General features: G+C 41.4%; 1 protein-coding gene across 14 annotated transcripts in view; it reads right to left on the minus strand.

Annotated features, from left to right (window-relative positions):
• Positions 1-26091, minus strand: part of MICAL2 (microtubule associated monooxygenase, calponin and LIM domain containing 2) — a 140633-nt gene that overhangs the window by 63811 nt on the left and 50731 nt on the right. For 6 of the 14 annotated variants that reach the window (XR_014172139.1, XR_014172140.1, XM_081926786.1 and 3 more), the window contains exons 13-24: positions 22417-22616; positions 21319-21425; positions 15963-16019; positions 14718-14867; positions 12021-12131; positions 9875-10084; positions 7923-8024; positions 7436-7567; positions 3222-3329; positions 2595-2681; positions 856-1042; positions 17-105 (exon numbers count right to left, since the gene is read on the minus strand). Coding sequence is in view for 11 of the 14 variants with exons in the window: in XM_081926786.1 (XP_081782912.1) it covers positions 17-105; positions 856-1042; positions 2595-2681; positions 3222-3329; positions 7436-7567; positions 7923-8024; positions 9875-10084; positions 12021-12131; positions 14718-14867; positions 15963-16019; positions 21319-21425; positions 22417-22616 (1540 nt within the window). In the remaining 3 variants the exon portion in view is untranslated. Of the gene's footprint in view, positions 1-16; positions 106-855; positions 1043-2594; positions 2682-3221; positions 3330-7435; positions 7568-7922; positions 8025-9874; positions 10085-12020; positions 12132-14717; positions 14868-15962; positions 16020-21318; positions 21426-22416; positions 22617-26091 lie in introns of those variants that run through there. The other 8 variants (XM_081926794.1, XM_081926788.1, XM_081926789.1 and 5 more) reach the window with 7 other exon arrangements.

Genomic DNA, 26091 nt, shown 5'->3' on the forward strand with positions numbered 1-26091 from the left:
GGACCACCACACATACCTTTTCATGATTCTTTACCATAACTCTTCTTTTTCTGTGCTTGTTATTTGTTTTACATTGTGCAAAATGAAGCTTGCAGTAAAATTTACCTGGAAAACACAAGGACAGGAGGAATGACATTGTTTGCGTCCTCTCTCTACTAATCACTTCATTCCCTTTGGAAATGAACAGTGACAGAAACCACAGGTGCTGTGCATACACTTTACTGCATCTTTCTTGATTTGGGCTTCAGGGAGAATGTCTTTATATGCTGTGAAGCAAAGTGTGCTTTCAATCTTGTACCTGCTTAATTTCTATTAACGTTATTTCTTTAACTCCTCTGTCAGTTTTATCTCACACAATAAACAGAGGATGACCAAGGAAGCTTCTGCAACTTAACCTGTTTATCTGTAGAACAGGGCACATTCATGCCATATAAGGCATTCCGGATGAATTTTTGCTTCAATCGAAATTTAAGCCTTAGTGCTTTCTTTATGCACCGCAGCAAAGTTTTCATAGTGAAGTGTTGTGGTTTATGTGATCGCTCCTCACCTATTTCTTAGGGTGGCAGGGTGGGGGGTGGGGAGAGAAATCACGTGTACCAGATCTCTGTGCTACTGGCAGAGGTCAAGGATGTTATTTACACTAGATATCATCTGCAAGAATAAGGCAGCAAAAAACCCCACAACTTGGAAAACATTGGATTTTTGACACCTCTCAATTCCAGGTGAGAACCGCCTTCACTATCTGGTTGATTCTAGCATTTGTGAGCAAGAAGAGGCTGAAATATGAGGCTGAAATATGCCAGTTGCATATTACACAGCAGAAATCCTAACTATCGTATTCCACTTCCTAATTACCTTCTTCTGCATCAAAGGCATACGTTGCCAGGTGGAGAGTTGTAGCACATATGGCACATCTGAAACATTCCCGGTGGAAAAAGCGGCCTTCTGCACTCAGGCGCTCCATGACATACACCCTTTTTTGACAGAAACAGCAAATGTCGCTCCCACCTACTGACTGCGGAAATACTTTCTTCAAAGAACCCTGCAAATAATATTAACAAGCATTTGTAAGATTTGTATGGTACAGCATACATGTAACAGTTTGATTAAATACCCTACTAGATTATAAAAAGAGAGCAGAGGAGATGCACCTGCAGCAGCCCAAAGTCAGTTGGATAACAGATCTTTTGTGGATATGTATGGCTCATCCAGGCATAGTAAGTTTGGTTTTTTACTACATCCTTATTGCAAAAACAAGAGGGGTAGAAAGCACCTAGCAGGTCTCAATACACAGCTGGTTGGTCTTTGCTTCACTTGACAGCCAACAAGTTGTGCATACCTCCCTCAACATGCAAGGAAAACTCCAAACGCCGTGTGGAACACCTAAAGGAAATAGTGCTAACATGGCAGACACATTCCAGGATCAATGGGGAATGCTTTTCGGGTGCTGCACTATATAGAGCATGGGAAAGCCAATCTAATGTATTCCTTCCTAATCTTTGAATCTTCTTTGTAAGTATGGGTGTGACTCACAGGAATTTTCTAATGACTTCAACACAGAATGGGTGTAATCTAACAGCAAAAGCTCCATTGATCTTAGCGGGGCTGGACTGCAGCCAATGTGAGGAGCTGATCTTATAGAAGGGGTAGGGAACATGTACCCAGACAAAGCTGAACTTCAACACCTATCACCCCTGACTATTGGCCTTGCTGGCTGAGACTGAGTTCATCAACACTGGGAGGGTTGCAAGTTCTCCATCCCTGTCTTACCCTGGTCTTCACAATTTTATTATAAACCATGCTAAATGTGAACATTGTTATCCACACCCAATTACACACTTAGGTTTTCTGTAAATGTATGCATAACATTTGGTTCCACCCATTCATGTATATTTAAGTGAATAAACACATTCATGTTTTAGAATGCCCAATGGCTTCCGTCTCCTAATAAAACAGCACCTGTGATCTATTACAGGAACACTTAAGAAAACAGAAAGATGGGGGAAAGAGAGAAGAAAAGCCACACCAAAATATGGACAGATGGAAGTCACTGAATTTCCAAGTAGCTCTTTGTCCTATGATTAAGCAGTGAAAATAATGTTGAAAATTGCCTTTTTATAAATATTAAGGTGTACTGCAGAAATTACTTGTTTTGGCACACTGTTTATCTCTATCTGAAATTTGTTTGATGTGTATATTGAAGCAACTTAAATACCAGCAACATACAGGAGAGAAATCTTAAAAATAAATAAACTCAGAATCCATCTGATTGATAGCTTAAAAAGTCTTAGAAAACAAAAAGACTATGAACAGAATACATTTCGAGGCCAACAAACACAGGAAATCCTACTTGTGCAGTTGACCTCTGTTTGCACAAATGGGGGGTTCCCCTTTCTCTCCTCCCCTTGCACCCCCATGCCTCCTAAAGCTGTTGCAGAAGGTTGGGAACCATCCAGAACTGATGTGGGTGCAAGGATGTGGGGAGAAGAGGAAGGCGGAACCCCAGTACAACATGGGATCTCACCCACCCCCCACAATAGCTTTTCTTGCTATTCTGAAGACACACCACGTGCACCAGTACTTTTCTGTGGTACCTGACAGGTTTGAGCAGTAGAAGACAAAGCTTGAGAGGTAGGAGAAGAAGGGAAAGCAACAGCTGCACCTCCATCCAAAGATTCGCTCTGAATGCAACAAAACGCTCTAATAAGTTTGGTGCAACAATTTAAGAAGGAAAAAAATGCATAAGCTTCAACAGCAGCATTTATGAATACTAGCTAGCATCTGGTGAGTGAGTCCCTGGATGTGTGCACATGGACTTAAGCACAACCAGTGGGACTGGTTCTTTTTTGTTCTGAGCAGCAGTCTCCCTCCCCAGACATGGAAAACTGATGTTCAAACACACACCCATGCCCAGGCACCTTCGGGTCCCAGACTTTGCTTGAAAAGCCACTCCAGATTAATCATGGCCCCTTATAAACTGCATAGCTATCATTACACTTAACCAAAGCCTACGCTGTGCTTAAGCCACAAGCAATAAATGCATGAACGGGTGTATCTTCACCGTAACACATCCTCAGTGTGACAAAGTGTGTGTGTACACACACCCACACCCCTGAAAAGGTATAAGGACATGCCCAGAAATGTGGCTCTTAAAATGCACTGCAGGTAAAGTAAGAAATAAACTTGGCACAAATTCAAGTATTTGTGGGTTTGAACCTTACCGGTTGCAAAGCGTTGGACAATGGACTGGGCCTGTGATCATTCATGTACAGATTGACAAGAACTTCCGCCACGGCCCCTATGCCACGTGACACTTTCCCTACAGTCATCTACCATCCAGCAAAGAAGTGGAGGAAAAAGGGGGAGAGAAAAGATGGGAGGCACAGAATGAACGTGAGAATACAGTTTAAGGGAGGGAAATAAACAAGACGACAGACAAGACACATAACAAAGCGGTGATAAGCTAGCTTGAAGTTTTGAAAGGCACACAGGCAGCTAGAAGAGCTGTGAGCAATTTCATGCACTATAAAGCACAATTCTCCCCACTTCTGCCACACCGCCTATGCTTTTCGTTTAGCAGTGCAAAAATTCTGTTCTAAAATTGTTAGCATACGATAATGTCTTCAATTAGTTCTCCACAAATACTTATGGAAATCGATCAAAGCTTGTAGAAACAGATCCAGGCTTGTATGAATGAGCAGGGATGGAGCAGGGAACACCAAAATCTTGTTTGATTACTTTCTCATCCACAGATGATCATTTTCCTTTGTAATAATTACGGCACAAAACATACTATGTTGTTTTCAGAAATAAATACTAACAAAAGAAGGTTTTTTTGAGAACAGAGAATAGTATGTCAATTACTGCTGTGTTTGGATTTTTATTGTATCATCTGCACTCTTGTTAACTTCTCTTGTGAATAAGATATAAGTAAAGTTTCTAATTGCACCTGACTTCTGAATGCCACATGCCCATGTACAAAATGGGATTTTCTCAGATTTCGGCAGCACCAAACCAATGTAGTAATTATGCTGGAGGTATCCCTGCCTTATTCTTTCTATAAACAAAATGAAGCAAACTTTTCTTTCTTTCACAGTGACATCCTTGTCAGAACCAGGGCCATGATATGAAAATCATGGCCAGGACCTTGTTAGCTTGTTCAGTAATCCAACCTCAAACTCCATAGATATAAAATTTTATTTAGGTGTAAGGCCAAGTACAGATGAATTCCTCACTGTTGTGTGGACCACATTAATGGACTTCACAGATCACTAGTGATTTGCAGACCACAGCTTATGAATCCGATCCATAGCACAAATATTTGCATGGATATTACTTTTGTGTAAGCTGCTGCAAGAGCCCATATTTGGACTGACTAAACCAGGATAGATGTATATGAAGTAATATTACATAATTACGTATTTCACACAAATGCATGCGTGTGCACACATACACACATTTCCTGCCACAGATAGCAAGACCAGCACTGTCATTGGTGCATGTAAATACCAGCCAATTTGCTTGATATTGTTGTTTTGACACAGTTATGTTCTGCATGCCTTATTTTACCTTCTGCACATTAAACTAAGTCATAAAAACAATAATGGAGTCATAATGTCCATCTCCGATTGAAGTTAGTGTCCTCAAAAATGCCTTATACATTTTTAAATTTGCTAGATGTTTCCATACTTTTAAAAAAGAAGCTTTTAAAGTATTATCCTGAATGACATCTGCAAGGAAAGTCATATAAGGCAAGATCTTTCTGAATATGCTTAAGCAAGTATTTAAAAGACATGCACGATTAAACAAGGATGGGCAACAGAAGTCGATTTCTACCCTTTGATGTCAATTAGCTGCCCCACCCATGAAATGTCATCAATCATGATGGCAGCTGGTAGAGCAACATGACCTCATTTGCTGCCTGTGAAAACTAAAACTTGGTTTTCATTCTGTGTAGAAGCAGTCTTTACAAAGGCTAGATAAACCTGAATGGATAAGCCAAGAGAAATAAATGGCAAGAAACAAATTGGAAAACTGGCTTTCCTCAAAAATAATATGCTGACTTTCCTAGTTAACAAATACTCTGTATGTATGCATTATTATTATTTTTTTAAAGGAACATGGTGATCCCTGTGGTAGAGGCTGCCAGAGGGAAGAGGGAAGCTGGCAGGGAAGCCAACTTTTAGGAGTCTCATTCCTCATGCTCCTCTTTTCTCTGGATTCAACCCAATACAAATTAGGTACAAGATACTGTGTTTCTGGTCTGTTTAAAGCAGACAAAGTTCCCGTGGGATTATGTCAAGTGTGAAGACTGGACTGGGCAAGATAAGATGGGGGGAAAGGCAATGGGAAAAATGAAGCCAAGGAAGCTGGTTGTTACGTTTCCAGGAAACGAGCAAAACAGAAGTAGTAAGCAAACACGAGTAAAGGAAAGGCAATTGGTTATGATGGAAGGTTTTTCATCCGGCTCTCCAAAATTCTCACATCAGGTACCACCCAAAGGGAAACTTGACTGGCCAAAACAGCATGGAAATACTTTGTTTATTCATAAAACTGCTAAGAATTAATATTGTGTAATAAGGTAAAAGGTTTAGGGTTAGATTAAATGGGGTTTGGGGGGCATCCCTGTGACTCTGCTAAAGAGGGCAAACAGGGTGGACAAGCACTGACTGACAAATTCTATTTGTTGAGAAAATAAGCCTTTGCATAAGTAAAAAGATGTCCAAGTAACAGGTGATGTGTTGCCACAGACACAAAATAGCTAGAGCTCCTTCTGGAAGGGTGAATGTCTGGAGGAGATGTCGTCAAGGTTGCCTGTGTTTAAGAGATAACAGACTGGAAGTTATGGAACAGTTTCTGAAAGAGGCAGAGGGAGACAGAAACCTGACTTGCTCTCTAGAAGAATCCAAAGCTGTGCGGAGCTGGCTCTGTTGGATGGGCAGTTTTGTCAACTTTCCATCTTATGCTCAGCCAATACAAACGTGTAAATGAAACATTATGTCACAGAAACACTGTCTCCAGTCACCTTCATTCCAAGGAAACTTAACCCAAGAAATATGCTGGGAAAACTGACACCTCTCACTGCTCAGAGATTGAAGTTGGGACACCGAGTAGGATTTATAATTATCAGTGGAAGACCTCATGCTCAGAGGTTTTCTACACAGATCCTTGCCTTTCCAGTAATAGCAACTACAAGCCATTTTTTTAATGGATTAATAAAATCTAAGTCATATTGGAGCAGAATTTGGTTACTTTCAACTCTTGGTGCATAGCTAATCAAGGTGACAGACGGATTACTTTAAAAGTGACCAATATATCCTTCTGTTCATTTGTGGATGCTTTGGGTTTTAGGACAACATGAACAGCATTTCAAACCTAAACTGCATGGGTTCTTTCTGCATTCTTTTGAATGCAAAACAAAAATGCTGCATTTGACAGAAGCAACAGACCAAAAATAAAAATAGGGCCCCTTCTCAAGAGTGGCAAGACCATACTAATGATTCAGTCTACAAGCCTAAGGATATTTCAGCTTTACTTCAGATAAAGCCTCAGAAAACTCCTACTTTAAGTGAAAGATCCCATAAGCCATAAGTCTTGGTTTAGCATAAATACATAGTTTTTACAGGATTGTTCCAAAGGAACCAGCAAATACACAAAAGGATTTGGGTACTTTGCCAAAATAAACAATTCAAAGTAGGGTTTAAAGGCAAGGCTCTGGAACATGCACTTCTGAGCATGTGAAAAGTTTAATTCCTTCAAACACCTTGGAATAAGGAGTAGGCATTCCAAACTAGCGTAGTTCCCACAAACATTTGATAAACCAACTGCTACAGTACCTCACACTCTGCAAAGTACAAAGCAGCTCCTTTAATTTCTTACTTGGTTCTTAAGCCATTCTTGCCTGTTTCATGAAGCAGTATTGGAGGTTTGCTTGGAAAATTATATTAAAACTGTGTGGGACTCTTGGTAACAGCCAGAGCATGTGAACTCAGGAGGCAGGCCTTTGGAAGACATGCCATTAGCCCACCAATAGCAGATCCTGTTTGAATGTAGGGGCTGGGAACAAATACTACTTGTCAGCCCTATAGTTCAGGACCTAGCTCCACATTTTTAAAATTTCCATTTTAATTTTTTTAAATGTCTAAAAATTAAAAATCATATTGAACAAGAAAAGCAGCCTGAGTTCTGATATTTCAAAAGAAAGAGTGAAACTGGAATTGGCGTAATTCCCTGCTGGCCATGAATTACTGTCACTTATTTATTTTTGCTACCATGCAAATTAACAAGCTCAGACCTTATTCAAGTGAAATGCAGCATGAACACACAGAGACAGAATCGCAGCCTCTGAGCAAAGCTAGGTCTCGTGAGTCAAAGCCAGCCTTGCCTAGTTTTTAGTGCCAACATGAATCCAACATGGAAACCTGTTAAGGAATACCTTTTTAGAATGAACAGCAGGGGAAGCGGAGTCAGTGGATGATGGAGAAGAAGCAGCTGAATCATGAGATGAAAGGCAAGAGGGAGATGGGAGTTGAGAATGGGAGAGACCTTTAGTAGGAGGAAGTTTATTCTGTACAGAGCAGAAAGAGGAAAGTTATCCCAGATGGTTTTCATATTAATGACTGCTAAAATTATGGCACTGCCACCACCATGCACTAAAATTACTGAAGAAAAAACTACACTCTGAGACTACAGTTAGATTTAAACAGAACTAATAGTGTTAGAATGTGGACTAATGTCTCATTTGCTCCTCAGTTTTCTATTTCTGTTTGGTGAAATAAAACAAAAGGGTTATTGGCCATGAACAAGCCTTTTCCCCCCTTAAGTAGGACAAAAACCAACATTCTCTCTCTCTCTCTCTCTCTCTCACACACACACACACGATCTATTTTTCTGCACCTGCAGCAGTAAACACAAGTATTCACCTTTGGGATGTCGACATAGCCAAACATTGAGGCAAGATGAGAGGCTTTTTCTTTAATGCTCTTTTTATGAAATTCTCTATTTGCTATGGACTGAGCTCTCTTCTGCAGCCATAAGGGAGAGAAAGGAAACAGAAGAAAGAATTTGGTTACAGAGAAAAGGAAGAAATAGCGCTAATCAGAAAAATGGTTAGTTGGGGGGGGGCAGGGAGTAGCTAAAATTTATGAAGAGGCAGGCAGGACAGAAAACAGAATGCTAGCAGTGAGAAGAAAAAAAGGCGACAGACTTCAGTGTTTGAGTGTGTATACAATGATTAAGATTATCATGATTTTAATAGATTTGTATACCACCCTTCATCTGGCGAACACAGGGAAGTTCACAATATAAAAATACAAAATGAGAACAAAAAATATATAATAAAACAAAAACAAACCAATAACCCACCTCCCACAAACACATTAAAAATATCATAGAATGTTAATCATCCAAAGGCTTGGTTATACAGAAACATTTTTGCCTGGTGACTAAAGATATGGAATGAGGATGCCAGGCAAGCCTCCCTGGGGAGAGCATTTCACAAACGGGAAGCCGCCTCAGAAAAGGCCCGTTCTCATGTTGCCAGCCTCCAGACTTTTTGTGGAGAAGGCAGATGAAGAAGGGCCTCAGCTGATGATTGCAAGGCCTGAGTCAGTTCATATGGGAAGAGGTGGTCCTTAAGGCATTGTTGTCCTGAGACATTTAAAGCTTTCTGGGGCAAAGCCTGAATTGGGCCTGGAAGCTAACTGGCAGCCAGTGCAGTTGGGCCAGAGTTGGTAGAATATTCTCAAACCGTCTTGCCCCAGTGAGCAACCAGGTCGCTGAATTCTGCACCAGCTGACGTTCCTGAACCATCTTCAGAAGCAGTGTTTCCCAGCTTGTTTCCTTGTCCTAAGCTCTGGGATATACCAGGGAGGGAGAGGGCACTCAGGGGCAATTGTAACAACAGCCTGAGCAATTTAGACGTTCCAGAGGTCAGCCAGGGCTTTGTGAGGAATGCCAGTCATATCAGCCAGAAAATCCATCGGCCTCCCAGGGTGGACCATCCTAATAGGTCCCCCCACCTCTATAGGCAAAGGTACTGAAAGCCTAAATCTCAACAGGAAGTGATCTGACCTTGACAAGGGACTGATGTCAATATCCCCCGCTTTCAGAACACCTTCTTCCTCCTCAGTTGAAAAAACAAGATACAGAGTGTAGCCTACCACATGCATTGGGCTGGTGACATGTTGCACATTCCGTCAGGTTGAGAACCAGGTCAGCTACCAGCTTTGCCCACCCTCCACCCCAGTTGCTTGGGCAGGCTGCCCACACGTCTGTAATCTGTAAAGTGGCACAATCACACTTATTCATTTATATGTCCATTTTTCCCACCCAGCCCCTTTATTTTAAGACGGGGAAACCTTTTTTTCTGTTTTTTAGTTGCAAAACTGTTCTGGGAATTATAGGGAGTTGTCTTGGTGATATTATGTGTCTACTCCCACTTTCTATGGACTTGTGTTGTAAGATGCCTTCAGTGCCATCTGACGAAAATGTGGAATATAAAAATAATTCAATACATAAAATGAGCAAATAAATATACTTGCAGCACTTACAAAATTGCCAGTGACTTTCATCAACAGTTTTGGCTGGACACTCGCAAAAATCCCCTTACCCCAGAGCTCCACTCTAGAATGAGAAGGGCATGTTTGTACTGAATACTGTAAGGAGGCTTTCAACCAGACCTCAGTCCTCGGCAAATAAATGTGGTAAGTATGCTTGAAAGAGTTATATGGTAGGAACCAAAGCAATATTGCCCACATTTTCACTGCTCAGAATTGTCCTGGAGATTATCAGCGGTTCTGCTAAAAGAGAAGGAAGGAAACAGGGAAGGGAGAGATGGTGGGAAAGGGGAAAGAGAGGAAGAACGTGCCATCACCTGTTTATATTTTTCCTCCACATGCTGAAGGCGTTGAAGCACACCAGACAGGGCAAATGCAGCAGGACAGGAAGACGCAAGGGATTCAGAAAGCCTGGACTCCAGCTCTGCCCGTTCTATGTGTCTCAAATGCCTGGCCATTGGATGAGGACCAGGCAAGGACTGTCCGGGCTCCCTGGCCATGTGTTCAGACCTAGCTACCGCCTGAAACTGGGAAATACTTGAAATGAAAAAAGGGATCTTTCTTCCATCAAAGCACATTCTGCAATTAAAAGTGCCTAAGTAATGCATGTGCCAAAGTCAGAGTGCAGCAATACAAACAGGCATCTCATGCATAGGAATATTCCCTTTATGAAGCAGTGGTGCATAAAACTCAAGCAGTTATCAGTGGACTGTAGCTTATAAAGTGGACAGTGTAGATTCAAGTCTTAACAGCTTGGAAGTTCAGCAGCCCTTTGAGTTCTACGCATTATTATTATTATTATTATTATTACAGAGAATAAGCCAGGAGTCCCTAAGTCCCTGATTAAAACCTCATTTCAGCCATTAACTTAATGGGTGGCCCTAAGCAGGCCCCTCTCTCTCAGCCACATCAGGGAAATAATACTGGCACTCACATAGAGTTGTTGCAAGGATCACTGAAAAAATGTTTATGAAATGCTTTAAGCATCCCCAGTACTCAATAAATACCAAGTATTATTGGAAGCCTCAGTGAAGTCTCATGACAATCTGAATATTATATTTTGATTTTTATCCTGTTATGAGGCTGTGTCAGAAAACTGCATTGAGTTCACTAGGTGAACAAGGCAGGATATCTCAACATATTATTTCAGAAAAGACAAACCACTGTATAATCAACTAATTTATACTGCAACCAACAGGCAACAAACTACCAATTATTTAAATGCAGATGTCCATCTCCAGCTGGAGAGTTACAAGAAAAAGTACTCTTATATGCCACAGGGTATTCTTTATTTGGGGAGGGGAATGTGACAGGGGACTAGGGGTTGTCTTCCAGTTCTAAGACTTGCAAAAATTTCCAGTACAGAGAATAAAATGATAGTTGCTAACAGGTCTTCCTATACTAGTATTGCCATAGAGTCTCCTCTGTTCAGTGAATATGCCAGGGAAGAGATAAGAACATAAAACTTTCAGCAACAGTAGCTCACAGCACAGCTACCCATGCTTAAGTTTATAAGCCTGCCTCTAGAGAGTGTACATGTGCATAGGTGGGGGAGTGGAATGAATCTAAAATTCACAGCTGATTATCCGCTCAAAATGCCCATGTTGGCCTAGCTGAACTTGTCCTTCTTCCTCAGAAGTGGAGAATTTGGGAATCAAGCTCGCATTCTCTAGCAAGCCACATTGGTTTGTGGCATATGCCAAGCCCAGAATGCAATTCAAAAGCAGGAGGCTCAGAGGCAGGTTGAAATGCATGGGAAACTCTTCAGACAGCTGTAACCGCAAGACTCTCTTTCAGGGGATTTAGGAAACTAGGCTAACTATGTTTATTTCTAAACATTTCCCAAAGGTGTGCTCTAGATCTTTTATTGGTTTCTGAGTCAACGAACCATACCAAAGACATCCCTTGGAACAAAACCTTTAATTGCCTAAGTATTATAACAGACAGCATGCTTTGAAATATGCCACACTAAACTTTGCTTTGCCCAACACATGCTATCATTTACAATTGATATTACCCGTGTGTTGGGCTCTGCCTTGTTAGGAGCTATGGGGTTTTGCTATTGTATTATTTGTTATAGTATTGCTACAACCGGAGCATATTGTCTCCTGCCTTTGTCCAATGGCAAAACTGCCACACGTCTTCTACTTTAAAAAGGCAAGGTAAACTATGATCCAGAGTGAAGTGCAGTGCAGCACAACAACAGTAGAAACCATATCAACCCATCCACCAACATGCTATGGTGGTTGTGTGAACCAGGCCTTTCATTAAAGTCTAAAGATGGCAGCAAAGCCCCATGCGATCTCAACTCCCTTCATTCTTCACATTCTCCTATCAAATAGCAGACTTAAAAAGGCAGCTAAGCATCTCTATGCTCCTGATGTTTCTCGCTGATGTTAACCACCATGCTTTGCAGCCTTAATGTTAGAAAGAACAGTCAGTCACTCCCTAGTGAATTCCTACCTGACTTTTTGGTGGAGGTGGCAGGTTACAGGTTGGCTCCTTGGGTTTAGCAAAGCGAGGATTTACAGGAGGGTCAGAAGAAAGGTGCAAAGCTGGCTTATTTACTAGATCCTTAAATGTAAAAAGCAGAACAGTTCAAGGAGATAAAGGAAGATCATAGGAAGATTGGGAACAGGATTGAAAGACAGTATGAGGCAGAAGAAATGAGAAAACACATTTGAAGGCTAATAAAGGTGCTTTGTTAGGGTTTCTGCAAGTCACATTTGGAATTTATTACCATACCGCAGTTTGTACTTTTGACACCCACAGATGTAACAGTATGTGAAATGCACCATTAAATGTGACTATTTAAAGAGCAAGCTACAGGCAAACTAGATGTTGCACACATGAGTGCAAATAGGAGATGATCTCATGATTTTCAAGTCATCTTTGTGCCACAAATTACTTATGTTATATGTAGTGGGTGGTGGTTACTAAACATGTTTTTGGCTTGTATGCTCTGTGAACTTACTAGGAAGGCAGACCTGAAGTGCAAACATTACCTGAACAATAACTAACTAACTAAATAAATAATAACCCCACAAGGTTCGTGTATGTGGCCCACATCAATTTTGTATAGCTATCACACCGAAATCTAGCAAGGGTCTAAATAGATTCCGTATCTGGTCTGCTGAATGATTAGCTTGAGACGGAGCCAATTCAAAAGCTCGGATCTGAGCCCTGGGAGACCAATACAAGAGGGTTCTTTAAAGTTTGCTAACTGCCTACCATGTGAATTTACTTGGTTGTGTCATTTTTTTTCATGTCAATGGCCAAGAAGTGCAATTGTGATACTATAACGCACCATGTGATCAAGATGATCTAAGTGTTAAGCAGCCTACAAAGCTCCTGAATGCTTTATCCATAAGCACCATCCTCATTCTATGTGGAGGAATAGCCAGCACCATTCCCATTGCTAGAAGCATAACATTTTCCATAAGCATAACATCCACAAGTCCTATGTACAGAGAACAACTCCAGCTCAGAATAAGGGAGGCAGCTTTTAAATTAGCATAACTATTTACCATACTTTTCCGTGTATAAAACTAGGGTTTTTTTTACTTAAAAATAATATTAAAAGGGGGGGTAATCTTATACATGGGGGCAATCAACCCCCATTTTCTTAATTTTGAGTCCCCCAAAATAGGGGGTGTGTTATACAGTGGTACCTCGAGTTATAAACGCCTCAGGTTACAAATGCTTCAGGTTACAAACTTCGCTAACCTGAAAGAGTTACCTCAAGTTGAGAACTTTGCTCCAGGATGAGAAGGGAAATCATGTGCCAGCGGCACAGCAGCAGCAAGAGGCCCCATTAGCAAAAGCAGGCCTCTAGTTAAGAACAGTTTCAGGTTATGAACGAACCTCCAGAACGAATTAAGTTTGTAACTAGATGTACCTCTGTACACAGAAAAATACGGTATGTCCCAGCAAATAGCCTGACAAATGTACATAGGTGTCTGTCGAATTTTAAATGTTTTTCAAGCTAGCTCATTTTGGTGCAGTGTAAAATTTCAGAGTGCCCACTGGGGCTACTAATTTTGTTTAACCATCATCACTCTTTGAAAATCTTGAGTCTCAAAGCAGTTTGCTAACCAGTGCACAGGTTGTTCAGTGAAATACATATCAAAGCCATCTAGGTCTGTGGAATCTGGATTGTGGCCTTCACATCACTGTGGAGGTATACATACCTTTGAAAGCAATACATAAAAAACCTTTAAAAGCCATTTCCACATGTAATTCAGAGGGTCTACTCTATGTTAGTTGGATACTACCTGCAATTGAACTTTTATTGACTTATAATGAATACAAGTTGTTAGCTACTCAAGGCAGCATGAAAACAAAAATCTGTTACAATATTCCAGTATTATTACATAATTTTACCCTAACATCCAGTTATCAGACAGTGACTTGGACATTACCAATATTATCAGATTTTCTAGTGTCTAAAGTGACTCCATGTGCATTTCACCCTAACAGAGCTACTCATTTTGGCCGTTTGGTCATTCCACCCAAATACAGTGGTAGCTCGGGTTAAGAACTTAATTCATTCTGGAGGTCCGTTCTTAACCTGAAACTGTTCTTAACTTGGGGTACCACCTTAGCTAATGGGGCCTCCTGCTGTCCCCGCGCTGCCACTGCACGATTTCTGTTCTCATCCTGAAGCAAAGTTCTTAATCTGAGGTACTATTTCTGCGTTAGCAGAGTCTGTAACCTGAAGCGTCTGTAACCCGAGGTACCACTGTACAGGAAATGCAAAATGGATGTTTCTTTTACTCCCACATCTTAGAATTACCATAACTATCTGTAGGCAGCCTTCCCTGTCTGCGCTGCCTATGATCATTCTAGCCATTTCCTATGCATGTGGACACTCTGAAGCTTAAATGGAACTCCACTGCCCAGAAGAACTGTTCTTGTGCAAACCCAGGAAAAGCTTCCTCAAAACTACTGACTAGAAATGGCTGTGAATTATTTCCTTATACTCGAACAACCGTGTGAATATGACATGTGTGAAGTATCCAAAGAGCTCCAACTACCAGTTTTCATTTTAAGTATTTCAGGCTTTGGGCTCTAGGCATGTTGCTCATAACAGCTGATTACTCATGAGAAAGAACTCACCTCCATTTTCAAAGAAGAATTTTACAATTATTATTTACTCACCTGCCTCCGTAGTGAAGGACCGGGAGCATTTTCTTCAAATTTGGCTAAGAGCTGAGTTGCCATAGACTTCACTTTGTTTTGATTCATTCCTTCTTTCAAGTCCCCCAGCTGGTTACCAGAATTCGTACCTCGATTCAAAGAACTTGAAGACTGCAATGGAACAATTGAAGGAAAATGTATATACTCCACTTCAGAGAGAAGGTTAGGGACAGCCTGATATGGCATCTTGACCAGTCCACAGGCCACAGAAGTGTCACTGAATGCATGAAAAGTAAAACCAACTTTAAAATTTAAATAGAATCTTCAACAGATTTAAAATTCAGATAAAATGAATGTGGGCCTATGACTGTGTTCAAATCCTCACTCAGCCATGACCCTCACTGGGTGACCTAGGGCAGTCGCTGCCTCTCAGCCTAACCTACCTCACAGGGTTGCTGTAGGGATTAAATGAGGAGAGGGAGAACCATGTATGCCAACTTGAGCTCTTTGGAGAAAAAGGTGGGATAGAAATGCCATTAATCAATCACTCAATCAATGGCATGCATTGAGACACAGATGCAAGTAATGGAAGAAAGCAGAAAGCCTATGAAAAATAGAAGGTTACTTTACTTTCCCCATGTTCAGCCTATAAAGTCTATGGAAACATACTCTCTCTCTCTCTCTCTCTCTCTCTCTCTCTCTCTCTCTCTCTCTCTCTCTATATATATATATTCATTCATAAGTCAGGCTTCAAAAGAAGGTAGACTGGGGATAGTAAGGTGCTAGGCATGGCATCTGGTCCCATCTCCCACTTTAAAAGGTGGAGCCAAGCATAGGTGGTTGGTTTTCACTTTTGATGAAGAAGGTAACTTCACACACACACACACACACACACACACACACTTGTCTGTGTATGGATCAGAACTTTTTTGGCATGTTTATAATCTATAATGTAGATTCTATTTTTAGAGAATAGCGGAGAGAAATTAAAGCAATGCCTGTCAGACACTGCGTCTGTGAGTCGACATCTTCAACAGAAGCCAGGCTGCGAATCCAGCTGCAGCTTCTTATACCAAAATCATTTAAACAAACAGAAGTCAATTTAATATAGATGCTCGCAAATATGAAAGGAAGAACTTTTTTTCAACAATTCTTATACATTAAAGACTTAAGGATAATAGATCAGGACACTTGATTTGCCTAAAACGGTTGATCAGTTAAAACCATATACCAATAGCAAATTTAATCATGACAATTAGTACTAACCTCTTCAAAATTAATGAGACTTTTACGTCGCCTTTTACTGGTTTCATTTTCTTCTGCCTAAAAACAATTGGAGGAAGCAAAACATATAATTCACAATGGCATACACACTCAGAATCTATCAACTTAACAGAGAATGGCAGCTAAAATGAAGACATCCCACAAAACTAAATTCACTGGTCAGTGACAAAATGAATGGGTTGATCAGACCGAGGAATTGAGGTTAGGCACTAGCTTTAATTTAATTACTAAATAAGTTTGTAAATGTTTCCACTGACATATGTCTACAGAACTCATTCCAGGCCACTTTCAGTCATCATAAAAATTAGCTGAGGCTTGTTCTGCTATTTCCATAAGCATCTCCCTATCCTCAGCAAAATGTTATCTAGGAGAAACCAAGCTAGACTTGATGAGGCAGCAATGCTTATTATACGTTGCTTATTCCTGTCTCTCCATTCACATAAAAAGTGGGGTGGATGGGGTCAGATCCGAATCCTCCCTGCCCCTTGCCTAACTATTCTGTCAGCACAGGCACTTTCCCCACCAGCGGCTTAAATACCCAAAGTAAACTGAACTAAGAACAGTTGCCTGAAGCCATGGGAAGGCCAGATATTGCAAATTCTTTCATCCATGTGCCCCTTTTAGTATACACGGACGGCCAGACAAACATGGATGCCCAGTCACATTTAATTTTGCCCAAACATATTTGCTCCTTGTGAAACAGGCCTCATTAATAGCTTTAGGCTAGCAACTTCCAGAATGGCTACCTAGGGCCAGGACAGCAGCCATAAAAAAAATTATCGATAAAAATTAGATCATCATTTTCAGGTATCATAAAAGTCAAATTTGAGCAACAGCACATTCCACCAGGGACAGCTGGAATCTGAGATTTCTCAAGTAGCATTAGGCATGTGTGCAACAAATTCATTGAACTGGTCCTTCAATTCCTCCATGTAACTTTAACATAGGCTGGTCCTATACACTTGGTGTATAAATAAAGGAAATAAAGGCTGGGAGAAATACTTTGTCCGAGGCTCATCAGTGGATTAAAGGCTACGCCAGAGGCCTCAGACACATTAGTTCAGACCAAAGCCAAGAGTTCTTTCAAACGAGTCAGAATTACATAACAAATGCTTTCATAATAACCAACGCTTATAGAAGTCTAGACTCCTCAGCTTTCTAATGCTACAAAGCATCTGAGTGTGTTGCTTTAGGCAGGACTTCGGAGGCAAAATGTACTGTGGCAGTGAAGCACACATAACTTTTAAGCACATCATTCAGTTGTGGTAACTGAGCTCAGAGGATTAGAACTCCAGTGCTGCCTGATTGAGGGCCTGCATGGATCTACAGATTTAATTCGCAGACATGAGAAATTATCTACTATATGAACTGGTGAGCAAAACGTTACAGCACCCAACAAACATGTTGTAGGCTCTGGCTTGACTGGTATTGTGTTTCAATTTTCTTTTCTTGAAACACACCAAACATTTTGCTGGGAAAAAATATGTAACCTGTCTGTGTTCCTGCAAATGTCAAGACCAACCACAGGCTTCAGCCTTGTAATCTGCACTGCTGGCATTGAGCAGGGGCGGAGGGAGAGAGCAAGATCAAAGAAACAAGGGATTCCTTTTTACATTTCCACTGCTTATAATAACTCATGGTGTAAGGAATCAAGAATGATCTCAGCCCTAACTTTTGGGCTGATCCCAAAGAAAGAGAAACGGATGACAGTATGTTAAGTACTACGTCTTCCAAGTACCGGCTCTCACTAACAAAGCATCATGTTCGGTGTAAGCATTAGTCAGCCTAACAAGACTAAACACTGCGGTGGCACAATTTGTTCTGCTGGAGTTTGTATGTTCCCTCTCACGGGACAATAGAACACTTCTTATCTGGAGTCTTGAACAGGAGGCTTTGGTAAATGGATTTCTGTCTCCCCTTACTGCTGAATATGACTGACATAGGAATTAGAAAATTCAGATCTTTCTACAGTACGGAAAAGATTTCCTGCTAACAAATGAATAAAAACAAAGAGATAAGCTGCAGGTGGAACAGGTAGAAACATTTCCCCCTATGTATAACAAATGCTGTTAACATTGTGCCAAGAGTTGAATAACTTCTCCCCACAGATGCCAGTCTACATTTTTAACAAGTGGTGCTTATGATAGCCGTTTCAATAACAATGGTTAATTAAAAATCGGTGATACTGACAAAATTAAATAATTACTAGGTAGTATTCCAGACCATATGCTTCGGTTGAACTATTCTAAAGGTAAAGGTAAAGGTACCCCTGCCCGTACGGGCCAGTCTTGACAGACTCTGGGGTTGTGCGCCCATCTCACTTAAGAGGCCAGGGGCCAGCGCTGTCCGGAGACACTTCCGGGTCACGTGGCCAGCGTGACATCGCTGCTCTGGCGAGCCAGAGCCGCACACGGAAACGCCGTTTACCTTCCCGCTGGTAAGCGGTCCCTATTTATCTACTTGCACCCAGAGGTGCTTTCGAACTGCTAGGTTGGCAGGTGCTGGGACCGAGCAGCGGGAGCGCACCCCGCCGCAGGGATTCGAACTGCCGACCTTTCGATCGGCAAGTCCTAGGCGCTGAGGCTTTAACCCACAGCGCCACCTGCGTCCCTTGAACTATTCTACAGTCATGCTTTTTATCAACTTATTGACAATGGGTGCTATTCAACTAAGTCATCCTCAGAATAAGATAAAGGTAAAGGACTCATGGACGGTTAAGTCCAGTCAAAGGTGACTATGGGATGCAGCGCTCATCTTGCTTCAGGCCAAGGGAGCCAGCATTTGTCTGCAGACAGCTTTCTGGGTCATGTGGCCAGCATGACTAAAAGCAATGGAACACTGTGACGGAAGCCAGAGCGCAAGGAAACACCATTTATCTTCCCACCGCAGCGGTACCTATTTATCTACTGGCACTGGTATGCTTTCGAACTGCAAGGTTGGCGGAAGCTGGGACAGAACAGCGGGAGCTCATCCCATTGTGGGGATTCAAACGGCCAACCTTCTGATCGGCAAGCTCCAGACGCTCAGTGGTTTAGACCACAGCACCAAATCCATGGGTTTAAGTTGCTACTCTGAGTATGACTGAGGCCTCCTTAACACCATACATTCAAAGCACGACAATACCACTTTTAGCAGTCATGGCTCCCCCCCCCCAAATAATTCTAGGAGCTATAGTTTGTGAAGGTTGTTGAGACTTGTTAGGAGACCCCTAGTACCTGCCCAGGCCTATAATTCCCAGAGTGGTTTGACAATAAATCTCTTCCTAGGTAACTATAAGTATTGTAGCTCTGTGAGGCTGATGGGGGGGGGGTCTCCTAACAACTCTTTGCATCTCTAAACTACAGCAGCCAGAATCATTTGGTGGAAACCATGGCTGTTTAAAAAGCAGTATCAGAGTGTTTTAAAGGCATTGTGCAAAGGTGGGCTTAGTTAGATACCACCCCATGCCATTATTTTTTCTTTCTACTTAATGCCCCTGAGATTGCAGAGGTCCAAAAAAGACTTCCTTAAAAATGAAGGTTCTCATTTTCCTAGACCCATATTAGATTTTGTTGGGATCAAAATGATTATTGGTAGATACATGGGATTAGGATACAAAGTGCTCTCTAATCCAGCAAAAGCTCTCGTTGTTGAAAGGAAAGGGAAGATCTTCACCAATTCTCCTTTCCCCCTACAAGCTCCATCCATTTCCAACACACAATCCACCAAATAATTTTTTCAGGGGGTGCAAGTGGCTGTAGGTGGGAAAGAAACTGACAAAACCCACCGCCAAACTTTCCATTAGTGTGATTGTTTTGTGAGTAAGCATTCTACCCAAGGGATTTCTGGATCCAACAACCCTTAGGCGATAAAGTTAGATTTAAATTGTAAGGCTCTGAGAAGGATTTTGCTTAATTCTAATCTTTTACATGAAATTAGTTCTGTTAGGCCTTCTGAATTAATAAATACAATATTATTTACATTTTTATTGTCCAGTTAAGAACAAGAAAACTGGGGGGGGGGGATAATGAATATGGGTTCAATATGAATTTTTAATTCAGGTTATTATTAATGTCCAGCACCAATATAAACAGGGCACAAGTATGCAGTGTTGTAATGACTGAATTGTCCATGAACAAAAAAGTTGTTAAGTGACACCTTGAAAAATACCATATCAAGTTTTTAGCAAAACAATCTGCTGGAAGTTTGCTTTAAGAGGGTGTGGTATTCTTTCTCTCCTGGAAAATTTGATTTTTGTCAGTTAGGCTTCTGTTGAGTAAATGTGCCAGCTCTGTTTGCATGGCTGAGCGAAGAAATGCTGTTTCCTAAAAAGGGCATGAGGTAACTGCTTGGTAGCTAAGTGTTCATATGATTTGAGGATGTTATTTATAGAATGGGCAACATAAGAATGATCTTATACTTAGTTCTGAGTAAATTCTTCCTAGAACAATTTAGTGTGTTTCAAAAGACCCAGCTGAGGTGATTTAAAATGCAGACAAGGATTTTATAAGTTGGCAAAATAATATTTCCTAACCTTTTCCTGCTTCATCTATGACCCTCTTAAAACAACAGAGACATTTTACCCATTTCTCTTCCACCATTAAGGTTAAGTCTCAGTTTTGCATTCTGAGATTGCCACGGAAACAGCAAATAATAAAATCCTAACCCAAAAAGTGGAAATTAAAGCAAAGGAAAGTGTGCATTTGATTTGATACAATAAAAAACAATACCCTCACAAAAAGACAATTTTTTTTTTTACTGAATCAGAACATTTTGTTGCATGCTTAAGAAACTTCACATTTGGAATATAAACAATGACGTTTATCTTACTTGACCCAGTAAATAACCAAGATAATCTCACCTAACCAGATGGACAAATCATCTGGCTCAATATAAGGAAGCTCTCTGTGGCCTCACAGTTCAATGGGGCAATGTGTGTGTGTGTGGGGGGATAAATACCAGCAAAAAACCAGAGAGGAACTCTGCTGCTACAGAAGCTTTTAGCAAAGGCCACTTCGGCAAAGACACAGCCAGTAACGACTGCCCCTAATAAGTAAGATCTCTAAAATTTCAAATAACTCCCCTGCCAATTGATCACAATCCCTCCCCCAATTCACCACCCACAAATGCTGCAGTGAATTCCTAGAGGAAAGTATTCTGCAAACAAGCCTGCAAACAAGCCTGCTGGATCAAACCAAAGGCCAGCTGAATACTGTACTGTACATAATGTCCCCGAATACAAAATTCTGTTTTGGCTATCATAACTAATAGCTCTTTGATGAACACAAGCATATATTAATTTGGTTTATAATTGGGGTTTTTTAAAAGGACAGAGCTACTGAAGTTATAGGATGCTTACTTTAGGTATTCTCTTCCTTGGAAAAGTTAAATTCATGTAGTTATTGAAGTTGGATGATTTTGCTGAACAAAGATCCTTTCTTTCTCCATTTCGCTTATCCGTAGCACCTGTTCAAACATGGATAAATAAAGAAATAAATATAAAGTATGCTGTCCAGCAACTGGAGCATTCTTATTAGGCTAAGGAAATACTCCTCTTAATAAAGCATGTTTTGAAATTTAACCTCGAAATGCAAAAAGATCTGTTTTACTCAACTGTATTTTAAAATAACATCACTGTCTGAGCCAAATAGCACAATCTTATTCCTATTTATCAAATTTTTAATATCACTATATTCAATGGGTCTTATTCAAGCTGAGTGTGCCTGAGATTGCACTCATTTGCCTGTAAGCCAATCTAAGATTTCCCTATTGTGTCAGCAAGCATCACTGAAATTTGTATTACCTGGCCTGTAAATAGAAGTTTCAGCAGCTTGTAATCTAAGAGATCAAGTACTGTTGCCCTAGCTCTTCTCTAGTTCAGATTTTAATCAACATGGAAGATGTCTTCCAGCCTTGCCACTCCCATCACCACTTCCCTTCCCTTCCCTTAACTGGTGGACTGGAGGAAGATCTTTCTAATCCTGGTGGCTGTGGACCATGTGGAAGGTTGACTGGAATATGTCTCTCTCTTTTTGGTATGGTACTGACAGATACCACTATACTGAGAAACCTCATGCCCCAGCACTCCTGGTGCCTGGTACATAAGTCAGATTTGTTTACTTGTTAGGATGGAGTAAATGAGTGCAAAACCAACAACTTTGTGTGAAACATTACAGCGACACTAAGTACAGATGAATGGCAATGACCATGTCACCCAGCTCTAGATAAAATATTTAAGCCGGCATAAGCCATTCACAATATTAGACATTACACCCCCATTTCGTTTTAAAGCCTGGGATAACTACAGAACACAGCTATTACAGTTGGACATTCCAGAGCAAGTTATATTGGAGCTGCAAGGCAAACTTTGGCTCGGCTTCAGGGTCAATCAGGCAAGCTGTAAAACAGTGAAAGGCTGGCTTCTCTTAAGACTTAAGAGCAACCTAGATTGACTTACCCACAGCTCTCAGAGGTGTTCCCCTAAATAGCTCATAGAATTTTGAGAGGTACATGACCATACTGAGTTTATCAGGCTCTCCAGAAGACACCATCTCTTTCCCCGTAGTGACGGGGGGAATTCCAAACTCTCGCTCAGCAATGTCAAACGCCAGCTGGTTGTTTCCAACGGCATCTTCTTCATTCAGGGAGTCAAAGTCACTTGGGGATTCAAAAAGAGGGGCACATCAGTCTGCAGAAGTGTAGATATTTTAGTTCCCCTGCCCTGCCCCTTCAATAATATCTTCTATTTCGGAAACATTTTATAAGCAACCATTTCAGAAGCCTGATGCAATCCTCCACAGAGAAATTTTGTTTAGGAAAATTGGCACCCCCACCAAACAACACATGAAAGTAAGCAAGCACTTCGATTTAGTTAAATCTAAATACTTCTATTCGGTTGAAAAAGTTGCCTCCTTGAGCAAAACTGAACATGTGTGGTCTAGGAATCAGCCAAGTGCTACCCTTGGTGCAAATCACACTTCAGCCTTCAACTCACTGGGTGGGCCTTGAAAGGTTGCCATCTCATCTTCAATCCTCAGTCATGCAAAAGAAACAACCTTGAATTGTGGCTTAGTCCCATCCACAATAGGCATTCAAATCAGGATCATACCACTTTAAACAACCATGCCTTCTCCCAAAGACTCCTGGGAACTACAGCTTGTAAAGGGTGCTGAGAGTTGCTAGGAGAAACCGATTATCCTCACGGCGCTACAATTTCCAGGGTTCCCTGGCAAGAGGGATTGCCTGTTAAACCAACTCTGGAAACTGTAGCTCTGTGAGTGGAACAGGGGTCACCTCTCTGCTGACGACAACCAATTCACAATTCAAAAAACCTATATGAAACAACATGTGCCAAACAATACTATGTTGAAACTCCTATCCTAGGAATTGAGGTAGGTATTTCTGTCCCTGGTGCAAACATGGCATATGTTAGCAGGGAAGGTTGATGCTTGCAACATAGCAACAGCATGTCTGGACACAATGCTCTCTCCCCCCCCCCCCAAAAAAAAAATCTGATGAACTTTTTCAGTCATATTTTGGGGGGGGGAGAAAAGGGCTATATTCTTCTTTTCAAAAGAATACCAATCCCTGTTCCCACCAGCACAGACCCTGAAAAGGTGCTATCTTGTGATGTCGCATCCTTCCACACAGATATGGAATCAGAAATGGTCCTGAAGCACACTAGGAGTGGATGTTTGCCACAGTGGTGCAAAGTCTTTAAAAGGCAGCCAGGGTTGGAGTATCCACCACTGTCAAATCAAAGTGTAAATCTTCCACCCCTAAAGATTTTTAACCATTTCTCCAGCTCACCTCCAAAAACTGCAGCAATATTCTCCACTTTTACAGCCAGAGAGAATTAAGCTCTGAAAACAAGGAAATGCCATTGGCTGAGCTCTATTACACATGAATGAATTCCCCTCACCTTTCAAAGGATTTAGCCATTATACTTATGATTTCCTTTCAGGAAGGGGACACAGCTGGTGATATTCAACATGTAACTTGATAAATCAAACCATGCCAGATTGAAGAAGATCCCTAAGTGGTGAACCTGATCTTTGAGAGAGGATGCAATGCTATACAAAAGCAGATGACTTCCACAGCCCTGGTTGGTTAAACCACCAACCAACAGTGCCCCTCTCTTATCTGGATTCAACTTCAGTATACTAAGCCCCATTCATCTCACTATGGATAATTCAGAGTCAGACATCCTCATCTAACCTTTAACCACATTAGATGAAAAAGGCAGAGTGAGACTGCAGAAGCATACTCATGCTACCTAAACCCCAGCTTCCAGAAAACCTCTCCTAGCAGTTTAATGTTGATGTTAAATAGTATGGTGGGCAGAACAGAACTTTGCAGAGCACCATAACAAATGCAATGGATTTATGAAGAAGAAAACTCCATCCCACTTTCAACCCCTCAAACAGAAATGGAAGTCCTTGAGCACAGCATCTCCCACGTTCAACAGGACAGGCCACCCAAAAAGTATACCATGGTCCATGAGATAGGCAATGAGAAGCCCAGATCAATTAGCAAGAGCTAGACTGCACCCTCTCTCAACAAATGTCATCAACCAAGGCAGTTTCAGTTCGCAAGCCATGCCAAATGATGACTGAAATGGGTCTAGGTAATCTCTGTCATCCAGGAATAATTACATGCTTGAGCACCTTAACCTGAAGAGGTTGCAGCCAGACAGATCAATTAGTGTCAAAGGAGGCTTCCCCCTTCACCACTTCCACTTCGCTACTGCCCCCTTCAAGGCAACTAGCAGCACCATACCTTATCTCCCAAAGAGATGCATTTACCATTTGCTGGTTCCAACCATTCCCTCTCACACTGGTGATAAAAGCCATGGGAAATGGTAAGCCAGACCTTTCTAAGTGCCTTGTCAGCACTATCAGAAAGCAAGAACAGAAAGAGATTCAACAAAATGTCAGAAGGCCCTCAGAATTAAGGAGTGTTGCCATCAAGTCCAAGAGCATAGCAATTTAGAAAGCCCCTGGCTGCTCCTGCCCCAAGCAGCAGCAACAATAAAGACAAGAGGGGGAGGGGGACAACAGTGGAGCACAAGCCCTCCTCCAGTTAGTTCTCAGGTGTTTGTGGCTACTTACTGAAGCAGCCATTTTAACTCTAAGGTGTACTTTCATAGGAGTAAGGCAAAAAAACCCCCACAAAACCACCTCCATCCAATCATGTACAGCAGGCATGGCCAAACGTTTGGGACTACAATTCCCATCATCCCTGACCACTGGTCCTGTTAGCTAGGGATGATGGGAGTTGTAGTCCCAAAACAGCTGGAGGGCCAAGTTTGGTCATGCCTGATGTACAGTGTTTAAATCTGCTAATAAGGACTATTTCTCTAGTAGTGCCATGACCAGATATTTTTGACACTGTCTGCACCTCAAAACAAATCCATGGGGAGGAACGGCTTTAAGGTGTAGGACCACCCTGAGTTCTTTTCTGCTGCCCCCTAAATAATCTGGGCAGAAGGTTACTTAGGCAGATCACGTTCTTTGGCTTGGGTAACAATACAAAACAGAGCTTGAGGCTTAACATACAGATTCTAAAATGTCTTTTATTCAGGCTATCCCAAAAAAATCCCCATATGGCACTAACTGCATGGTTTCTGCATCACTCCCAACTTGGGAGCTGATACAGTCACGGCAGGAATACAAAGACAGCTTCCAGAAGGGGTTTATAATCCAAAGTTCTACATTTGTAACAATGCTTCCAAGTCCCTGGCAAATCAAACTGGCCAAATCATCAGGAGAAGGATGAACACTCATTCTTGAAGGGCCTGGTGAAGGTAATGGTGTAGCACACTACTCTGTGCGTAACAGGCAAGGAAACACCCATAGAACCAACTGTTGGATGTCTCCCCAGGGTTCGGATCCTTAACATCATAAGAAGTCATATCAAGTTGGCCATCCAATACCAATTCAAGAATTGGTAGTGTATATATCCTGAATGTTTTGTGTTGCAGTGAGCCCTTTTGGCACAGACCTAGTAAAGCTATGGGATTCTTTTTTCCACAAATATCATCTTCCCATGTATATTTGCAAAGAATTATAGCGGTTTCTTGCTTTAAAAACAAAAAAAAGCAATTCAGACTCCGACAAAAGTAAGCAAAAAC

This window comes from Podarcis melisellensis, assembly GCF_964234715.1.
Source record: "Podarcis melisellensis genome assembly, chromosome: 1".
Lineage (NCBI taxonomy): Eukaryota > Metazoa > Chordata > Lepidosauria > Squamata > Lacertidae > Podarcis > Podarcis melisellensis.